Source organism: Coturnix japonica, chromosome 8 (assembly GCF_001577835.2).
Source record: "Coturnix japonica isolate 7356 chromosome 8, Coturnix japonica 2.1, whole genome shotgun sequence".
NCBI lineage: Eukaryota > Metazoa > Chordata > Aves > Galliformes > Phasianidae > Coturnix > Coturnix japonica.
This window is the reverse complement of record NC_029523.1, coordinates 17580926-17599915: the sequence shown is the minus strand read 5'-3', so window position 1 is coordinate 17599915 and position 18990 is coordinate 17580926. Positions and strand designations below refer to the sequence as shown.

The 18990-nt window shown below is 43.5% G+C and overlaps 1 protein-coding gene across 8 annotated transcripts in view; it reads right to left on the bottom strand.

Annotated features, from left to right (window-relative positions):
- The window catches only part of PTPRF (protein tyrosine phosphatase receptor type F), a 332284-nt gene that overhangs the window by 210860 nt on the left and 102434 nt on the right, over positions 1-18990 (bottom strand). For all 8 annotated transcript variants that reach the window (XM_032446277.1, XM_032446280.1, XM_032446281.1 and 5 more), the window contains exon 3: positions 2065-2235. In XM_032446277.1, the coding sequence (XP_032302168.1) occupies positions 2065-2158 (94 nt within the window). In that variant the 5' untranslated portion in view covers positions 2159-2235. The remainder of the gene's footprint in view (positions 1-2064; positions 2236-18990) is intronic.

The following is an 18990-nucleotide window of genomic DNA, read 5'->3' as shown; positions in this document are numbered from 1 at the left end:
AAACAGAGGAGCATTCTGTGATCCAGAGCCTCGCCATCCTTCTGCTGCATCCCAGCAGCACTGCGATGGGAAAAAGAAAGAATCACAGGGATATACCAGGCACAGCCAGATTTCATGAGGAATCCAAGTGAACTATCTTTGACTGGGGACACCAAGATGCTTAGAGGACAATAAAAATGAGGAGAGGGCATATGAGGTGCTTCTTATCAACATCCCTTTCTACCTTTTGCAGTAAGGTCCACCATACATTCTTCCCACCAGGGAGTTCTCTACCAGGACTCCCAAACACCACCTCCACTACCATATTTTGCCCAGCTCCACCACTGACAGTAGTATACAATACAGCAAGAAATTAATCCTGAAACTGCATAAGTGCAAAGTTTCCCTCGGTCGCCTGCCCTTCAAACATCTCCCTGCCACTGGGAGCGTCAATGTTAAAAGTCAGTAGGGCAAAAGAATCTATCAGTTGCCAAAACACACAGAGCAACACTTCCCATCCAGAAAGACCTCAGTTAATCTACAGTGGCTGTAGCAGTTAAAAGGTCACTGTCCTCCCAGATTTGCCTTGCAGATTAGGATAAAGTAATTCAGAGTCAGTCTGCACCGGAGAAAAAGACATACATACTGATATGTTTGCTTCTCAAGACAGAAGTGTTGCACATCTGAGACACCAATATTTGGATCTGGGCCTGTGAAACAGAGCCAAGTTTCTTCACTGTAAGCATGTGGAAGCATTCCACATAACTGGCAAACCATATCCACTACAGATTATCCTTAGACCAAGAACTGTCCTAGGATGTCTCAAACTCCACCAGCTTGTGCACAGCTGATGGAGGAATGTTTTTATTCCTTGCAGGGACCAGGATGACGATAATGAATTTTTTTTTCATACCTCGAAACATGAAATATATACTTCTCTGTGCCAGACTCCAAAATGGGATTTAACACATAGACTTAAAATAATCTAAATAAACCTCTTCTAGCACCTCTAGTGATGGTAAAAATAGTAAATTTTCATCTTTCTTCACATCAATCTTCAGCCCCCTCTTCAGCTTCTCCAAATTTACTCTTCCCCTTTAGTCAAGGATACTGAAGAATTCCAGTCCATTTTCTCCACCCAGCCAGGTTCTTAATGGCATGGAGACCTCCTTCAGCCTTCACCAAGTTACATCTCAATTACAAAGCCTGGTGACCAACTAAAGCTAGAGTGAGAGGCAGCTGGCTGGTGGCAGCTCAGGAGGTGCATCATGGTCACCTCCCTGCTCCACCTGGAGCATCCCACAGGCCCTGGGAGTTTGCAAAGGCACTGAGTATTCACAACTGCCTTAGAGGCTGCAATGAACATGTCAATGTTTGGCTGCTCTGAAAAACAAATCCTCCGAAACTATTAATTGTTGGTGCACAGAAGTGCTCAACAACATGCAGATACGTGTGATAATAACCAAAGCACCGCAGCAGCTCGTAGCGGGCTGTCCCACCCCATGCAGCCAGCAGAGAGCTACAAAGGCTGACTTCCTAAGGACCTCAGGTGCCAAACATGAGGAGAACACCTTAAGTACCACCACAGGAAACGCTTGACTCCAATTCTCCTACAAGTGTAGGACAGCTACACCAACAGGTAAAGACTTGAACATTTTCCCATCAGTTTTCAATCATCCACTGACTTGGGAGAGATGTTTCAGGTCTACAGAAACTGTAAGAGCTGCTAGAAGAACAAAATAAAGTAACAGGGATGACTTCAACCCCAATACATCTCTCTTCCTCCGCCCCCAATTTTCTTTACTCATCTATAACATGTTAGCAATCAAATTGTCAGGTTTTTATCTTGCAGCTACTACTGAAGCTCATCCTGCGTTTGAATAAATGCTGCCAGCTTTTTTAGTTCTATTTTTGTCCCTTCACACACATACTGTTTATCTTCACTGCCTGCACTGGAAAACAAGATTTGGAGGGTTATCCCTTCGTCCTCAGTGTTGCCAGTACACACCCAGAAGTTAGAGTATTTGACGAAAGAAAACTTGCAAAACAATCAAGCCTTGAAGAAAAAAAATGAATGCTACTTACTTTCAGCTCCTGCTTTAGCAGGATCAGGCAGCATCAAGCAGCACAGGATGACTGCTGGCACAGTGAGTACTGAGACACAGAAGTTAGGCACCATATTCCAAAGCAGAGCAAGTCCTCTTCAGTCTGAGGCAAGTGGTCAGCACATCCAGCGTTACAGACACAGACTTACTCCTGCAAGCCAAGGGAAGAAGAAAAATGCTTAAATACAATGCATACATTAACTGCTGACATGTCAAACTAAACTGTAAAGACATGATTAAAACACAAATACAAGTGAAATTTGACTATCTTTCCTGCTCGAGCAGCATAGCATCACACTAATACTCTTCAACCAAGCAAGCTGTTTTTAAGGGGCACAAGCTATAAAAGCATCACCATCTTCAAGTCTGCCTTCAGGTCCAGACTCTGTTACAGCCTGCTAATACATCGTTTAGTTGTTCTTACCATGTTTGTACAACAAATAGTTCTGAAGATGCACATTACCAGAAACAGTGTCTTAAGTTCACATAACTCTCCTTGTCTGACCAAGAGAGACATGCTTCGTTGCCTACACATAATGCTTTGTGGTCAGCTATGTTCAGCGTAGCTGGACTGGTAAACAAATGGTATAGAAAAGGGCACCCTTTTGTTGCACCAACTGCACCTGAACCTCAGTAGGGTCTGAAGAATGAGACAAAACAGCTGAACAGTCAGCTTCCAGTTCATAGAGCAAATGAGAACGTCAATAGAAAATAATGGTGAAATGCCTTTAAAGAGAACATTTATCTAAAGCAAAGAGCTAAGCTTCATCCTCTCCAAAGAGGACAGGAGGGGGAGTCTAAAAGAACTGAATAACCCATCTCCAAAACAAAGCAAAAGGTCTTGGTAATTGGCTCAACCTGAAGATCTGCTTGGATACAGAAATGTAAAAAATTCTTTGAAACACAACCAGAAAGACAGGTATTAAAAAAAACAAAACAAAACAAAAAACACTAAAGGAATTTCTGTATGTCTACATTCCTTAATTTTTTTTATGAGAACATACTCTACTTACTTTAAAGACAAGAGACTAAGGTTTGCCTGCTAAATCAGACGTTAAAGGAGCCAGCAAGCGTCATTCCCTCAAAGTGACAACATCTTGCAGGGACAGTGGCTCACTCTTTCAGCACTAGGCATCTCACCAGAGGCTCGAGAGTCATTTAAAATAAGTCAACGTGTCTCTCCTTTGCTAAGCTGCAAGAACTATAGAAAGTTACCAGTAGGGCACTAATAGCAAAATAAATCTCATGCTGGCATTGGCTAGCCTGTGATTCAGCAGCATGCAGCACAGCAATGGGGCGATGACTTCAGACCCAAAGGCTTTCTAAGACTGCAACCAGCAGTGCCTTGGTGAAGTCAGCTGTCTGGAGGTGCACACGTAAGTATCATCATTTTGGACTCCGTAAGTGTTTTTCTAGCAAAGTATCTGCATGCACAGCCTGCACATGGAACGACATACGTCTTAGTGTTGGAAGAGGTTTCAAAAAATATGTTTGACTATGCTAAAAAAGGACATTTTTATGTTTAGCTGGATTTCTGGAAAGAGCAGCAGCTTAGGGGGTTTTTTTGCTTTTTTTTTTTGCTTTTTTTTTTTTTTTTTTTTGGAGAACCACAGAGCTTTTGATGGAGGTGTGCATTACATGTTATGAACACGTTTACTTCTGACAAAAACAGCGTTCAAAGAATGCCAGCAACCACAGCGTTCAGGGAAATCCACACCAAATCTCAAGAGAATCTACCTAGACAAATATTTACATTGCATCGTACTAACAAACAGCAGATCATGATTCTTCTTCATTCTGTTACTGTATTTGCACAGTAAATCTTTTCACACGTTATAATATCACACAATACAAAGAAATCTTTATTTATGCAATGCCTTCTCCAGCCAAGACATCTGAAAATACTTTACAAAATAACCTAGTTCTAACCTAGATGCAGAGCGAATACTGATCATCTCATCCCGCTTTTATTATCTCAATGAAATAAATAAATAAATAAATCCAAGTGAGCTCAGCAGCAAGATTCTGAATACAGAAAAAGGGGCTCTTCATATCAGCCACACTGGGCTCTCCATTGCTCTTCAGCCTCCATATTCTCCTCTCTCTCCCTTGCCAAAGAATTACTGAGAGCACCAGTGAAATGTCTTACACAACGGAGACGGGCAGCTGTGTCTTTATAACAACATCAGCTCTATTTCCAACAGGAAATCCAGTTCAGCCCCCAGGCGGGCTGCCCAGTGTCAGCCAGCCCTTCAGATAAGGCTCACAGGGGAATGGGAAGAAGTGTCGGGATTAAGAGTGAAGATTACAGCTCTAAATTCTGTACGTGCAGCACTAATTTGTGCAGTCTGGAGACACAAACTCACTGAAGGACACATTGAGCAGAATTACATCCGGCTCAAAGGCACCAGAATAGGAGGGGGGGAAAAAAAAACAACAGAGGGCTGAAATTACTGTATCAAAACAAACAATGCGTATCAAACTCTTTCAGATTAGGACAGAGAACATTTTACAGGTGGTGCTGAAAACATCTTCAGTATGTATCAGACCAGACTGGGGATGAATAGCTTTCTGAGAGCTTTTTCTCTTTCATTCGCTTCCATTAACAACAAAAGTACCCAATCTAATGGTGTATCTTGAGCACAGATTACTCAGAAGTCATGTGAATGGCACCGCCACTGCCCTCATTCAGGAATAACTCTCAGGAACACAAAAACCTCAGCTAAAGAATAGGTCTCTTGATTTCTGTCTTCTTTCAGCAAATAAGATCGAGTTCACTCCCATCTCCAGCTTGATGGATTTATAACTTTCCTCTGGAGCCCATGAGATACATGCAATGCGCATCATGCAAAACTGATGAATTGCCAGTTACTCTACCAGATGCTTTATAGATTTGATCTTTTTGCAACTGTTTAGTGCTTTATAATAATTTACCATCTGGTAAAATAAGCCAGACTGCCCTATGCAAGACTGCTGTCTATGCCTCCAAAGTTAATACAGCACCTTTGCTTTTTAACAGGAATAATCTTCTCTACTTCCTCTCTCCAGAGTTGCTATCTATGAGAAACATGTCTACATACAATATTTAAAGCCCTTAAAATTGGAATGTTTTAAAATTTTATAAATCTGAGCTGCTGTCATTCTCTTTTGAAATTGAAAATATGAGAAAAGTTTCTCCAAGGGGTTCAGCTCTTTTACTTTTAGGAGTGAGGTGTTCTCTCCCTGGAGGACAGCCCAGTATTCAAAGCAAGGTGACAGGGTGTGAGCTGAAGCCCAATTCACCTTTCAAAAGCCAACATTACGCTGATAATTTTGAACAGTAACCTTGAACTAAACCTACAGGCTTCTTTTGTTCAAGTCAGAAAGGCATTATAAGGAAAATATATAAGAAAAAAAGTTATAAAACCAAGTAATGTTGGTAGGCACTGGTAATCAGCTAAACAGATGTTATAGAATCTGTGCTGCTTTGGTAGAACGAAGTCCAACATCAAGCAATCAGCCAATGCTCTTTGACACTTACTGTCTCTTTGCCTTGACAACACCAGCCCTCCTCAAGCTGCACCTGGAGCTACCTCCAGGTGACCTCCAGCCCCTCCTTCTGAAGGCCCCCTTTAACCTCATTGCTTCCAGCATCCCACAGCTGAAACTGCATTTGGGCTCACGGGCACTGTAGAAAAAGATCTCTTAAACATAGATGTACATTCTCACTGCTATTTCTGCATCTGGTCCTGGCAGTATTATAAACTCAACACCATGTAAGGCAAAAGGAGGCTGTAGCTAAACATTCCAGATGGCTTTGTAAAATCCTCTCTGAGTTTAGCAAGCTAAACTCCACTTTCCGCTCCAAACTCAATGTTAGAACTACCAAGCGCTAGTTTGGCAAAGGAGTAGAAAGCTGGAAAGCGCAACAAAAAGAAACAGCCAACTCAATTTAAATATAGCTGATTTTGCCCTAGGGCAGGTGGATGGAAAAGAGGAGGTCTCGAGAACATTTTTGAAACCTGCATGGTTTGATTCTTTCAGACAAGCAGAAAAAGCTGGACTCATTTAAAACAGAGCCAAGAATACCAGTGGCTCATATGGTACTCGGAAATGCTGGCAATGAGCACGTCCCATAGGAAACTGCAAAGAGATTAGAAAAAGCAGTCAACTTTAAAGAGTCAAGAAGAATTGCAAAGCAGTGCTGAACAGCTCGTGTCCTCTATGAACTCTTCTGGAAAATAAACTGAACTGAAGCAAAGTGTGGTGTGGGTCACTAGCCATGAACGGCACGGGGAAGGAAAGCATCCCCAAAATAAGCAGGCCCGTTCCAAAAAGAGCGACAAAAACAATGCACTGAAGTAGCTTTGTATGTTGAAGCTACTTGCAACTTTACGTATCTAACAAGTCAGCACAAAAACTGTTCTCCGCAGGAATCCCTGCAGTACATCCATAGAACTGCCAGGTTTGGTTTTCAGTACTACTACTGAAACTATATTTGCTGGAGACACGGTAAGAGATTCTATTCTCTAGGAAGGTAATGCCAGTGTGTAAGAGTATCCTTGTCTGACCCGGAAACAGAACAGTATCTTTTCATTAAGAAGCTTGAAACAATCCCATTTGGTTTTCAAGGTGGAAACTTCTTACACCCTCTCTAGACCAAGGATGGAATTTCAGAAGACATGAGGTGGATGCCACTCAGACGGTTGTGAAAAAGGGGCTAAACCTTTATTGCTTCTCCCAACTACACAAGATGTACGGATTAAAAAAAGAAAACCCCCAACAATCATTGGCTACAGCTCAACTGCTCCATTCCGTATACAACTACTCAGCTGTGCTCTGAAGGAGGAAGACAAAAACCATGAGGCACTGTTTAATTCAAGGGCATCACATTGCTCACATTAAAAGTTGTAGAAGCACGGTTACATGAGAGTTAATGACTTCTGAATGTTTCACTTCACTACCTTTAGCATAGATTTCTTTGAGTTTTTCTGCAAGAAATACAGTATAAAGAGGCTTGGGGAGCACAGCAATATGGACAAAATAGACAAAATGAGTCTCATTCACTCCAACCTCCCACATGCAGGGAAAGTATTAGAGAAATTCATTGGAGACATACAGGGAAGACTGTAATACTGACACAGATTTGGGGAAGAACTTCATATGAACTTGCAGTAAAGTGGCCAGAAGTTAAAGCAACTACCACAGCAGCAAAGGTATCACACCTCCAGGACCCAGGTGTGAGCAGGGCTGGAGCATCAGATCCAAAACTCCCAACCATCTGGAGAGAAGGGGTGAGCAAAGCAATCTGAGAACCAGGAAGGATAAAAATCTCTGTCAAGTCACAAGCGCTAGACAGACTGGCTAAGCAAGATGGGGATTTGATAACCATCTGTAAGTACATGAAGGATACAAACACCAAGAAAGGAGTGGAGGAGTGTAATTAGCCACAAGCATACAACTGTGAGTAATGGGATGAGACAGAGCAAAAGAAACTGCAGTGAATATTCTCAGTAAACCCTACAAAGCAGAAGACAGAAGAGAGAACAAACCCCAGCAGGAAAATCTTTCATCATCTGTTTGGATGGAAATAAAAAATGGGGCAGAATAAATAAATAAATAAATAAATAAATAAATTCCATAATATCAGAAAAAATATCCTGAATGCTGACAGCTTGGTGTGGTGTTGGGGCGTGGGAATATACCCACCAGCAATGAACAATCCAGTGATACCTGAAAGAAGTTTTCCTCCCCTGTTTTGGTAAAGTATTAGACAGTGTGAAGCCTTGAGCTGCTTGCTGGCCTGGCTGCAGACCTCTGTGACCCTGAGCCCAAATGCTGACCCGTGTTGAGAGCAGCAGGAATGTGTAGGCTGAAGAAGCGCACCCAGCTCCTGGCCACATCTGTTTCCAAAGATACTCCTTTCTAAAGGCATTGCTGCCTGCAGACAATCCTAGATAAAAAGGAGGATTTCTTCAAGTGAAACAAGGATTATGAAGGGCCCTGTTAAATAACCACAGCGATAAGTCAAAACGTCCACTTAAAAGATAGATCAGCCTTGAGTCTCGCGAGCCCAGCCATCATTCACGCTGAGCGCTAAGTACAGATCGCTGTAGATCACCCTATCAGTGCGTATAGGTTCTTAATGCCTGCTGTAAAGTCTCCTTAAAAGAAGCTAACTGTTGCACGCATATCACCCTTTCAACAGAGCTCTGTGTTTATGGAACAGACACAATTGCACAACCAGGTGCACAGAACATTCATGGCAGTGTGAAATCCTGCAGAAATTACAAATAAATTCAGCTTCTCCTTTGCTACTGGCAACTCTACATGGGGAGGAACGTGCTTCTGTATCAGCCACTCCCATGAAGACAGAATCCCTGCACTTCTTCCACCAATGACTACAAACACAATATATTCTTAATACAAATGGCCATGTAATTATAGGCTTGCATTCAGCACAATGAAATGATTAAAATCACAAGGTACTGAGCCCTCTCCTCTAAATCCCAACTCCTTAGCATCAAGTTTCACACACCCACGATGCACAGCAGAAGGTTCTGAACTACAACAGGGAGGGAGAGCAGAGGAACACTGTCCTCCCAGGCTTGCTGCTTAGGAGGCACTGCAAGCTGACTGCTATTTACTGTACAGCTGGGGCACTGCCGCTCCTGCATCTGGCTTCAGCAATGCTGAACCCATCAGTTCCGCATCTCAGACTGACAGGAACAGGCAAAGCCGATCAGACAGATCCTGCAAGCACCAACATGACTCCAACCCAAATGGCAAGAACACGAATGATGAATCAGATGAGGGGTAATCTGTCCTTCAAGCATCCGTACGGTGCATGCTGGCTTCAGACCAAACTAAGTTCTAAACCAATCCTAATTCAAACTCGATCACTTTATTTATAATAATGCTTTTGCTCTATTCACATGTCTATTCAGCCCCTTTAGTGGCCCCAGTGTAGGAATTTTCCAGGGTTCTTCTGGGTAATGAACAAATTGTAGCCTGCTCTCTGCATCGCAAGCATTTACATTTCAAGCAAGTACTAGGATGGTTTTCCCTCACAGAATCCATGAAAGGCAGCCCCTACAAGAACATGATCTTTCAAGCGTTTTGTTATTTTCTCTATTTTTGCTTCAACCACAGTAAAAGGTACATAAAGAACTTTCATCTGAAAAAGTGCCTCTCTTCAACGAAAAATCCCTTTACTTTTGCTGTAAGTTCAACTATGTTTTATATAATGTAACATACTACCAGGGTCTGCTCAGTTAATACTTTCAGATTAATAGCTTATTCCAAAGCTGCTTTTGCCAAGACCTCAATTTCTGAAATTTGCTTATCTTTTATATTTAGAAAGGCCGGGCATGGTACTAGTGCTAAGTCCTCCATTACATTTTTAGCAGTTAAAAATTGATGCAGAGAAGTCATTTCCCTTTTAAGCAGTACCTTTTCTTCCTTAATTGCCACCTTTAACCTCCCATCATCTGGTAAGCCCACTTTTCACACAAGACAATGGCTGCTGATTTACTTAAATTATTTATCTTCTACTTATAGATGTTAGTTCTTCAAAGTCCACCTTAGATCCTTCAGCTCTTTTATGCTTATTATGCTTTCTACTCTCTACTAACAGTACATAGGAGCTGGATTTCCACATTTTGAAGCCCTCCTGCTTGAGCAGCTCTTCAAAGCTGCCATCAAGCTAAAGCCAACTTTTCCCAGTCTTGCCAACTTTTTTTTCCAGCTTTGCTTTCTCACGTTCCATTATGGTTTCAAACCACATCAATGAACTGTTGCACTATTCTCTTCACTTGTTTTCTGCTCTTAACACTTTAATTTAGGGGTTCCTTGAGTAACTTGCTCAATTCTTTAAGTTCTCCATTCTGAAGCTCAGTCATTCTCACATTTTGACCTCCAAGCCACTGACAGCACTCAATGTGCTACGTGCGCCGTGGTCATGGTCACTCATGAAGATGTGGACAGGGATTCCACGAGCAACTTTAGCCTCACTGATTTGGCTACCAGCAGCTTGATAAATGTTAACCCTGAGCTCCTGCATGTGTCTGGAGCTATCTGAAGCCAGGCTATAGAAACCGTACACAGCAAAGCCTCCATCCACCACCATTTGTGGCAGTGTAGAAAAGACCTACTGCTCTGATTCTGCTAAAGCAGATGATAACCCTTCTCCACAAGCCCATCAGGCTCCCAGACACATCTCAGCAGCCATCCTTGCTAGACACAGCTGCCACTCGAACAGTTGGTGGCATCGCTGCTTTAGATTGGACCCAAGCCCCAGCCAGAGCCCAACCAGACCCACATCCTACATCTCCAAAGCACAGGAGGAGGCACAGCAGCAGGTTGCTACAGGGCAGGGTTCTCCCTAACACCACCACAGCAGACATCTTATGCCATACCAGAGGTTTATGTATTCCAATTAAACTTTCTGTAACTTCTCATCTTGTGAAACTATGAACATTTTCAGTGCTACATTTTGGAATTATTCTCTCCTAAAGGGTTTTGAAGTTAATTATATCTTAGTTGCTATTACTGCCTCAACCACAGATACTGCTTGAACCCCATTATTTTGTGTATTACTGAGGGCTAGAATAAGAATAGCTGCTGCTTTGGTGTGCTCCAGAGTTAGCCTTTCCAAGAAACTGCCTCTCTAACCTTTGCCCAAACATTCTGTGTGCTCAGTTTATACGCAGGTAGTTAACGTAGCCCAGTAGGGTAAATGGGCTTATTAGATTTATTAAACTGATTTCTCTCTGTGCAGAACGCCCCCAGCATCCTGCAGTCCTCTGGCTTGGGAGGCATTTGGCTGTTACCATGGAAGACAGCACCCAGAAATTCCCTCTGCAACTAATAAGCAGCAACTATGAAAGCACAAGTCTCATGCAATTGCATTCTGTATGAAAAATGAAAGCTGTTCCTGTAACCTATAAAGAAACAGAGACGCAATCAAGCTTATTACAATAAGATGCTAAATTTATGATTACTCTTTTCTTCCTCCCTACTCAAGCTCCCTCACTTTTCCGTGTGAGAATAAAAACACCCTCTGAGGTAGCACACACAGAGATCGCTCCAGAAGTAATGCCTCCTATTTATTTCCATGGAAACTACAGAGACAAACAGCACTATTATACTACTTGGTAGAGCAAATTCTCAATTTCAAAACGCTATTTTTTAACGTAGTGGCCACCATCAGCTGTGCATTTCTATTAGCAATGAGCCTGCATGCAACGCTTACAGAAATCTGCACCAGCAGAGGTGACCCAGCTTTTCACAGCTATTTAACAGCTTTGTTGCTGGGAAAACGTTGCTCACACAGACCATTTTTCATTGACCCACACAGACAGATGACAGAAGGTGCCCAATACCAACTATAGAGTAGATGTGGGAGGACAATCCAGCCAAAGCTGGCAACATGCTCTACAGAATTCAATCTGACATGGGAACTGGCCTTGTAGTGCTGCAAGAGAAAGGCTGTCTTCCACTATGGCTTGATGCTGTGTGTTCAAGCCTTCAGCTCAGTCAGCATTGTGATGTAGTGGTCAGAGTCAGTGGTTTATCTGGGATCCCTTTCCAATCCCAAAGGACAGTGTGCACCACTCTTCTCACTGAGGGCCAAATCTTGAACTTTTCCTTCAGTGAGGAATTGACATGTCAACTCTTCATGGAGCCACCTCTGACATCATAGCCCACAAAATGAAATAGGAGGCATTACCTTGAGAGCAGCCCTCCCACTATACAGTGTCCAAGACACATTAAAGGCATGCAAATAAGCATGCCTAGGCATAATATAATGCTTATGTAAGATGAAGAAACGAGAGGTCTGTAAATTAAGAAATCCTGCACTGACAGTATAAAGCCAATCTCCTAGCAGCATCCCAGGCCAGACCAGCCTTTCACACACCACACAGCAAATCCCAGATAACTCTGCACAATCAAGCAAGTTAAAATATTTCCCTGCTCCCATTTCTGCACATACTGCTGTGAACCCACAGGCATGGAGCACACCCTGCAGCGTGCACGTGGCTGCAGGTAGTGATGCACCAGGTGCTGCAGATTCACAGGGCCCGCAACCTTATCAGTGATGCACAACCTCATCTCCATCAGACTGAAGAGATGAGAAAAGGTGGGAGGCTAAAAATATTCTGTACATTTTAATGAGCCTGTGCAATTGCCTCTCCCAGCCTCAAAGAAATCCCAACCATGCAGCAGAGTAAACAGCATTACCTGTCAGGTAAGCAGGGCACACGGCCACCTGTGCACACTTCTTGCTGCTCCCCCTCCTATGGACCCCACACACCATATTATCTGATATAAATGCATGTGGACTTTTTACTTAAACATCCTGCATTGTTTCTGGTTCTACCGTAACTTTGGGACTGAAAAGAAAACAAACAAAATCACCCCTGCTTCTTTGAGAAGGCAGCTTTAAAGTATATATATGTGTATATATTTTATATATGCGCTCTTTACCAGCGGAATGGTATCATGCAAATAGTCAGAGTCAAGATTAAGCTGAATTCTAATAAATGATCCACCTGAAAAAAAAAGCGACGTACCTCACAGAAAACCTGCCCTTTTGCAATGGAGTCTTCTGCCAATAGCAGACAGAAAGACCTTTAGAAAATAAGACAACCCATATGTCACATCCAGGAACCTCACAGCTTTGCTATTGAAATTATCCCCTCTCCTTCCAGGTCATCATCCATACATGCCCTTCAGTAGATGTGAGCAGGTCTACCTAAAGTGCAGCTACTTGGAATAACATTCAGTAAAATCTAAGGAAAGAAAATCACCACCAGTTGTTTTTTAATCCATTCATACATTAGCGTGCCGAAGAGCATACTTGGAGCCAATGAAATCTGATTCAATGTACAATTTACAGTACTTAGGAGGAAAGCTATTTTAATTTCGTTAGTTGCCAGAATGTAAAATCCCAAAGGCAAAAGCTTTCGGCAGAAAAAGCAGAACAGCTCTTCAAGGGGAAAGACATTACCCAGCTCAATGAAAAGCAAAGGAAAGGTTAAGTGCAACCTGGTTAAGCATGATTCCATGGCAAGGAGACAGCCCTTGGTTCACACATGGCTGTTAAACAGTCAGCATGAGACACGGCACCCTGCTCACCACATCCAAACACAGCACACCAACAGCAGCCAGAACAACTCCTTGGTTGCCAATAAACAAGCGCTCCGAGGCCCTCAGCAACATACAATGCGTGTGCTCCAAGTTTCAGGCATTTATTTTAGGATATGAAGTGTCACCAGATGTCCAAGCTTTTTCTTACCTGCAGACCAGTGCCTCAAAGGAATTCTGATAACATTCCTTCTAGAGTTCATCAACTTGAACTTGGCAAACTATGCTTGCACTCGTACAGTACTCAGCAGTCTGCTGTAGCAGGTCCAGAGAAGGGCCACAAAAACAGCCCATGGAATGGAACAACTCTTCTGTAGAACAGGCTGAGAGAACTGGGGCTGTTCAGCCTGGAGAAGAGAAGGCTGCGAGGTGGTGACATGATAACGGCCTTTCAGTATCTAAAAGGGAGCTACAGAAAAGAAGGGGACAAACAGAGGAGTTGGACTGGATGTCCTTTAAAGGTCTCTTCTAACTCTAAGGATTCTATGATTAGTTGCCCATTGTCTTAAGAGTTTTTCTCAGTGCAAGGGCCAGTAAGCAAGTCAAGATGCACCTCACTCTTCCCAATGCCCTTTTCCCATCATAGCACCCCAATGAGTAGGATCCCTGTATTTCCCTTCCCACTGAACAAAGCTGGTGCTAGAGCTCATGGCCTTTGCTGTTGACCTTCATTACACAGAGGGATGCTGCATCACTCAAACCCTCCCAGCAATACAATGCAAGACACACTCGCTTCTTGAGAGCTCTTTTATCCTTGTGGTTTTTAATAATTATGCAGATACACAAAGAGCTTGCAATCAGTGTACTTTAAATTAAATTTTAACCAATTTATAAAGTATTAAAACCCACAATTTTTTATAACATTTAAAATGTAATATTACAGAATTCATCTGGTACCACCTAATTGTAATTCTAAATGAGCAGCAATTAACAAGCTATTTTATGGTGCCTAAGTCCAAAATAAACAAGGTCAGGATGGTCCTGCAGGAGCTTCTACTGTGCCTTTGGGATGCACTCATTCCCCTCCCTCTGCATCAGAGCATTCCATTCTGGAAACTATAGATAGCATCACCCACCAAGTACAGGGCCTGCAGTACTGCAGGAGCCTCACTGGAAATGAGGCATGCCAACATTACAGTGCTGCTGGGGAAGGTAACAGCAGCTCCAGTGTGACCAAATACCATCACCCACCAGGAAGCAAAGACTCAAAAATGGGATGGATTGAAGACGGGAATGAAGGAGTCATTCCTTCAGTACAGAAGCCAGCAGCACTTACTGTTTGAAGAAACGAGTTCATCTTGGCATAGAGGATATTTTGAATCTACTCAGCACTTAGGAGTTAGGCTGAATTGAAGACAGCCACCAATCTCAGGCCAGAAATTCCAGGACATGTCCCACTGACTTGGATGCCGTCCCAGAAATTTCTTAGAAGATGTCAGCTCCTTCACACCCTGGCTACTAAATTAAGTCCCTCTCCCTGGTTAGCATCTAGGGAAGGTTTTAAAAGTCACTATTTAAGGAAGATATCCCATCAACAGCATTTTATGGATCAATTAGCAAAGGTCCAAAGCCCAAAGCATTTGCTTTACCTTTTGCTGACAGATGAGGCTTAAATTTTAATCCTGTATTATATTAATTTCAAAAGTGAAGTTCTTGAGTCAAAATGTGAAGGGGAAAAATATTAAACCTAAATCACACACAGCATACAAGGTGATTTTCTCTTCTCAGAGCAAAGAGAAGGCTCCTGAAAAGGGCTTTGTGACAGACTCACACATCTGCCTTCTGTTTTTCCCTTTACTACATGTTCCCTGTCTTTTAGCAGAACCGAATTTCCAAGTTCCCAGGAAACAGCACTGGGAGAACAGGGGCCATTTCCCTCTGCAGCAGGTGGCAGAGCAGACACTCACCACACACAGCCATATTTTGAACTAGCATTAAAGACATTCAGAAAAGTATCAGCCTTGTAAATGGAAGAATAAACTACCCAGGGTACTGTCAGGGCTAAAGCAGCAATCCAGCTCAGGGAGATGTTAGCAATAGTCAACACCGGCTTTATGCATGCAGGTGCTTTATGAGGGTCAAATTTGTTTACAGCCCTTTTAAGGAGAACACGAAAGAAGCTAACAAGCTACTCCTTGTGAGGCACGCCAAGCCTGGGGAGAGGGACTCCTAGCAAACTGTCCTCTGCACAGCACCAAAGGCAGCTTGAGGCATTGCAGCCCTGCACAAGCAGAGCCTCAGTGGTACGGAGCTTGGTATTTGGGGTCTCAGCAGTACCGAGTTCAGTGCAGATATGTTCTGGGCTGTCCTTCAGCTGAGCCTGGAGCTATGGGTATCCCTCTTGCATAGGAACCAGTTCATTTCAATCAGGAATGGCTTCAGAGCACCCAGCAGTGCAGCCACCCTGCTCTGTCCAGATGGAAGTGTCTTCTACCTGCTGTGTCTCCCAAGGGATTCTGTGCTGTCTGAAAGAACTTCCACAAATGAAAAGTAAATCCTAAGAAACCTGAACGGAGCTGGTCATCTCTGGAAAAAGGAAATCCTTCCAGAGCAAAGGTAGCAGAAAACCACAAGGGCTGAAATGGGCAGCCAGGACCTGTCACACCTCTCCACCAGTGAAGGCAGCAAACCACACCATCAGATCACACAGCACAGCTGCAGGAACCCAGCAGCTCCTGCAGCTCACCACAAACCCCCAAATACTGCCCCATGCTTCTGCCTGCCTGCACTCAGTCCCACCTGCACATGGACACATGAGGAAGGACAAACCAAATCACACAGGCAGCCACTGCCTTACACACCAACCCAACCACTCGGCAGACAGTCAAATGAACCAGGAATTAAACAATTCAACTGCCCAGGAAACCCCACCACCCCTGAACCCTTTTCCATCAGCTGTACAAGAGAGTTTCCAGCAAGTTACTGGAGGTAGAAAACTGCATCCACTTGGCTCTTTGTTTTTGAAAGCATTCTGCTTGGATTTATCCCGCTACACGGAAACCAAACTTACTTCAGCTGAATGAGAATCCTATAAGCCCCTCTTTCCTCACCGGAGAGTGGGAACAAGGAGAACAGCTAGTGCCTTCTTGCTTTGCTGAATTCATTATATTAAACCAAAAGCAATGTCATCTTAACTTGAAAGGACTTTTAAAAGAGCTTGAAGCAATTCTGCTGCTGCAGCATTTTTGTATTTTGGATTAACTACAAGCCTTCTTAACCCCTCTGAGTTTGTAAACGCACATTCCCATATCCTCCAAAGCTTTCAGGGCAGTCAATCTCGACAATGTTAGCAAGCTGAGAGTTAAGTCGTACACTGGGTGTAAGTGGTGTAATTTGAGCTCCTCTACAAGTTGAAGAAGTCCAAGTTTAAGGTATTTTTGTCCACAAGAAAGGACCTGCAGAATCTGGTAAATTATCTCAGACATTCCACATGTCTCATGTGCAATTCCCCCGTTAGCATCCCAGGCTCAGGGGGGCAATGAAAAGGTCAAAGTCCTATTACAGCAGAGAGTGCTAAAATGTTATTTAATGTTACCTTTAAGACTTTTCCAGTTAGTATCAACACAAAGATTTCTGTCTCCAGGGAGTTGGTAAATTCATTATTACCACCACAGACTGTTAAAGCTTTCTTATACAGGACTTAAACTACTCGAGTGTAACAGACGCTTGGAAAAAACCTTAGCAGCAAGTTTCTTAAAATGAAATATTAAAAAAAAATCCTTGCCACCAATAACTAGTTTGATGTAGTATGTCATTTTCCTGGACAGCTAAAAGCCTTAGGCAGATACGCAGAGAAAAGCAGCAAAGCATCTCATCAGTCTTTTGTTTATTAAACCCCAAGTTTATTCAAGTGGCTTTGAATCCTGAGCTGTACAAAGTCTTCCGAGCCACTCTGTGATCAACTGCTGATAATGGGGGGCAGAGAGAATCAAAACAGTCCCTTAACTTTATTAACTTGCAGGGAAAGCATCAGACTGCAAATCCTTTCATCTCCGCTCACACAGCCTAAGAACAGTGAGGGCAACAGTGAGCAGAACCAGCACTATTAGGGCTATTGGGCACTTCATGAGCATGGCATGACCCTACAACCCTCACAAAAAACCTTCCTGGACACAACGCTCTTCTAATGCACTGACTTTTATAAAAATCTCTTCCTGCAGAACTAAGTATACTGAGGTTTTATGCGTCTGACATCAGAGAGCAGACAGGCTCACACTGCCTGTGAAGTTACTGATGTAACAACACCATTTCAGAAGATGCTTTCTCCTAAGCAGTGTCACAGCTGGGGCAGGCTGACCTGTTTATTCATGTGTCAAGTCCTCTCATTCACCCTAGTTAAAGAGGTGACAGGAAGCAAGGAGAGCAATGGCCCATTGCTATGGGTATTTCACCACAGGCTGTTCTTTGCTCACTGCATTCAGCCAGAAGGCCCACAAGCATTTCACAGCAAGGACAAGAGGGACACTTCTTTATGACATTACTTTATAGCTTCTCTCTTCCCCCATCTTCCTCCTCACCCTAAACTTTAGCAGACAGCCCCGGTGCTTGCATCACTGTGACTCTGCAGTGCTTCTGTGTCCATCCACCCAAGCAGCAGTCACACAGCAGCACAGCCAGGTTCTGTCCCACTGCGCATAGGACACAGTCACACAGCAACCACAGGCCCAATTTCAAATGCACTTCTAAGATTTCCTCCAGCTCGACATATTTCAGGGCAGGCTATGCCATAGCTGTAGATTAAAGGCTGCCAAGCAGGGCCAAAGCTGCCTGAGATGCATGTTGCCTAGAGGAGATGGACAGAGAAAAAGGGAGATACAAACTGTCCCAAGTCAGTACAATTTGACAAGAGCCATTTAGACTCTGCCCATTCACCAAGTGAGACAGAAAGTCATTTATATAAATAAAATTACTTCAAAAGAGTGCCTTACAGACCTGCATTGTCGATCATTTCCTTACTGAACTCAATGAAAACACACACACACCATTCAGACTGAAGAGCTGCAGCATCCATAGGCCTTGCTGCAGAGCTTAGGATGGTACAGGCTCCGTTACAGCATGCCCTGCCCCTGCCAAAACCCAGACACAGCCATTCCTAGCACTGATAGGGGTCTGAGTGGCCCCTGGGATCACTCATACCTCACCACTGGGGCTGCGGATCCCATTCTCTTGCTGTTTTTCCTCACACATTCTTCACTGTTCAAGCATGGTTCAGAACAGCCAAAAGGATGCCACCTGCATTCTCAGCTCAGCACATCACTCAGTAGCTGAGATGGTTTCCAAAGAAACCCAACTTTTTTCAGGTTAGTTTACTGCAAGCATAATTCACTTCTATGCCACTAGTGCCTTCAGTGGTGCACCCAGTCCAACCCCCAGCACAGGGAGGGACAAGCATGTACTCACAACAGGCTGCACGCTGGAGGAGCAGCATTAGCAGGGAAGCATACACCATGGCTGACTGCATCACCTTACTGATCCATTAGCATTTGGTCAATGACAAGAGAAGTACAGCCTTTCCTCCCCTTAAGTAAGGCACTAATCTATTACAACTCTACAAGCCAGGGTAATTAATCAAAAGTCTATCACGCCACATAAAATGAAAATGGCTCTAAGATGTGCCTGTACACACCAATTAATTATTAAAGGCGCATTAGCTGAAGCTTTTCACCTGCCATTTACAAGTCAGGGATAAATGACAGGACACACACATCGCCAGCACAGCTCTCACCACCCACAGCCCCAGGGCCCATCTGTGCTTCAGGGATGTGGGCACAGCAGCAGC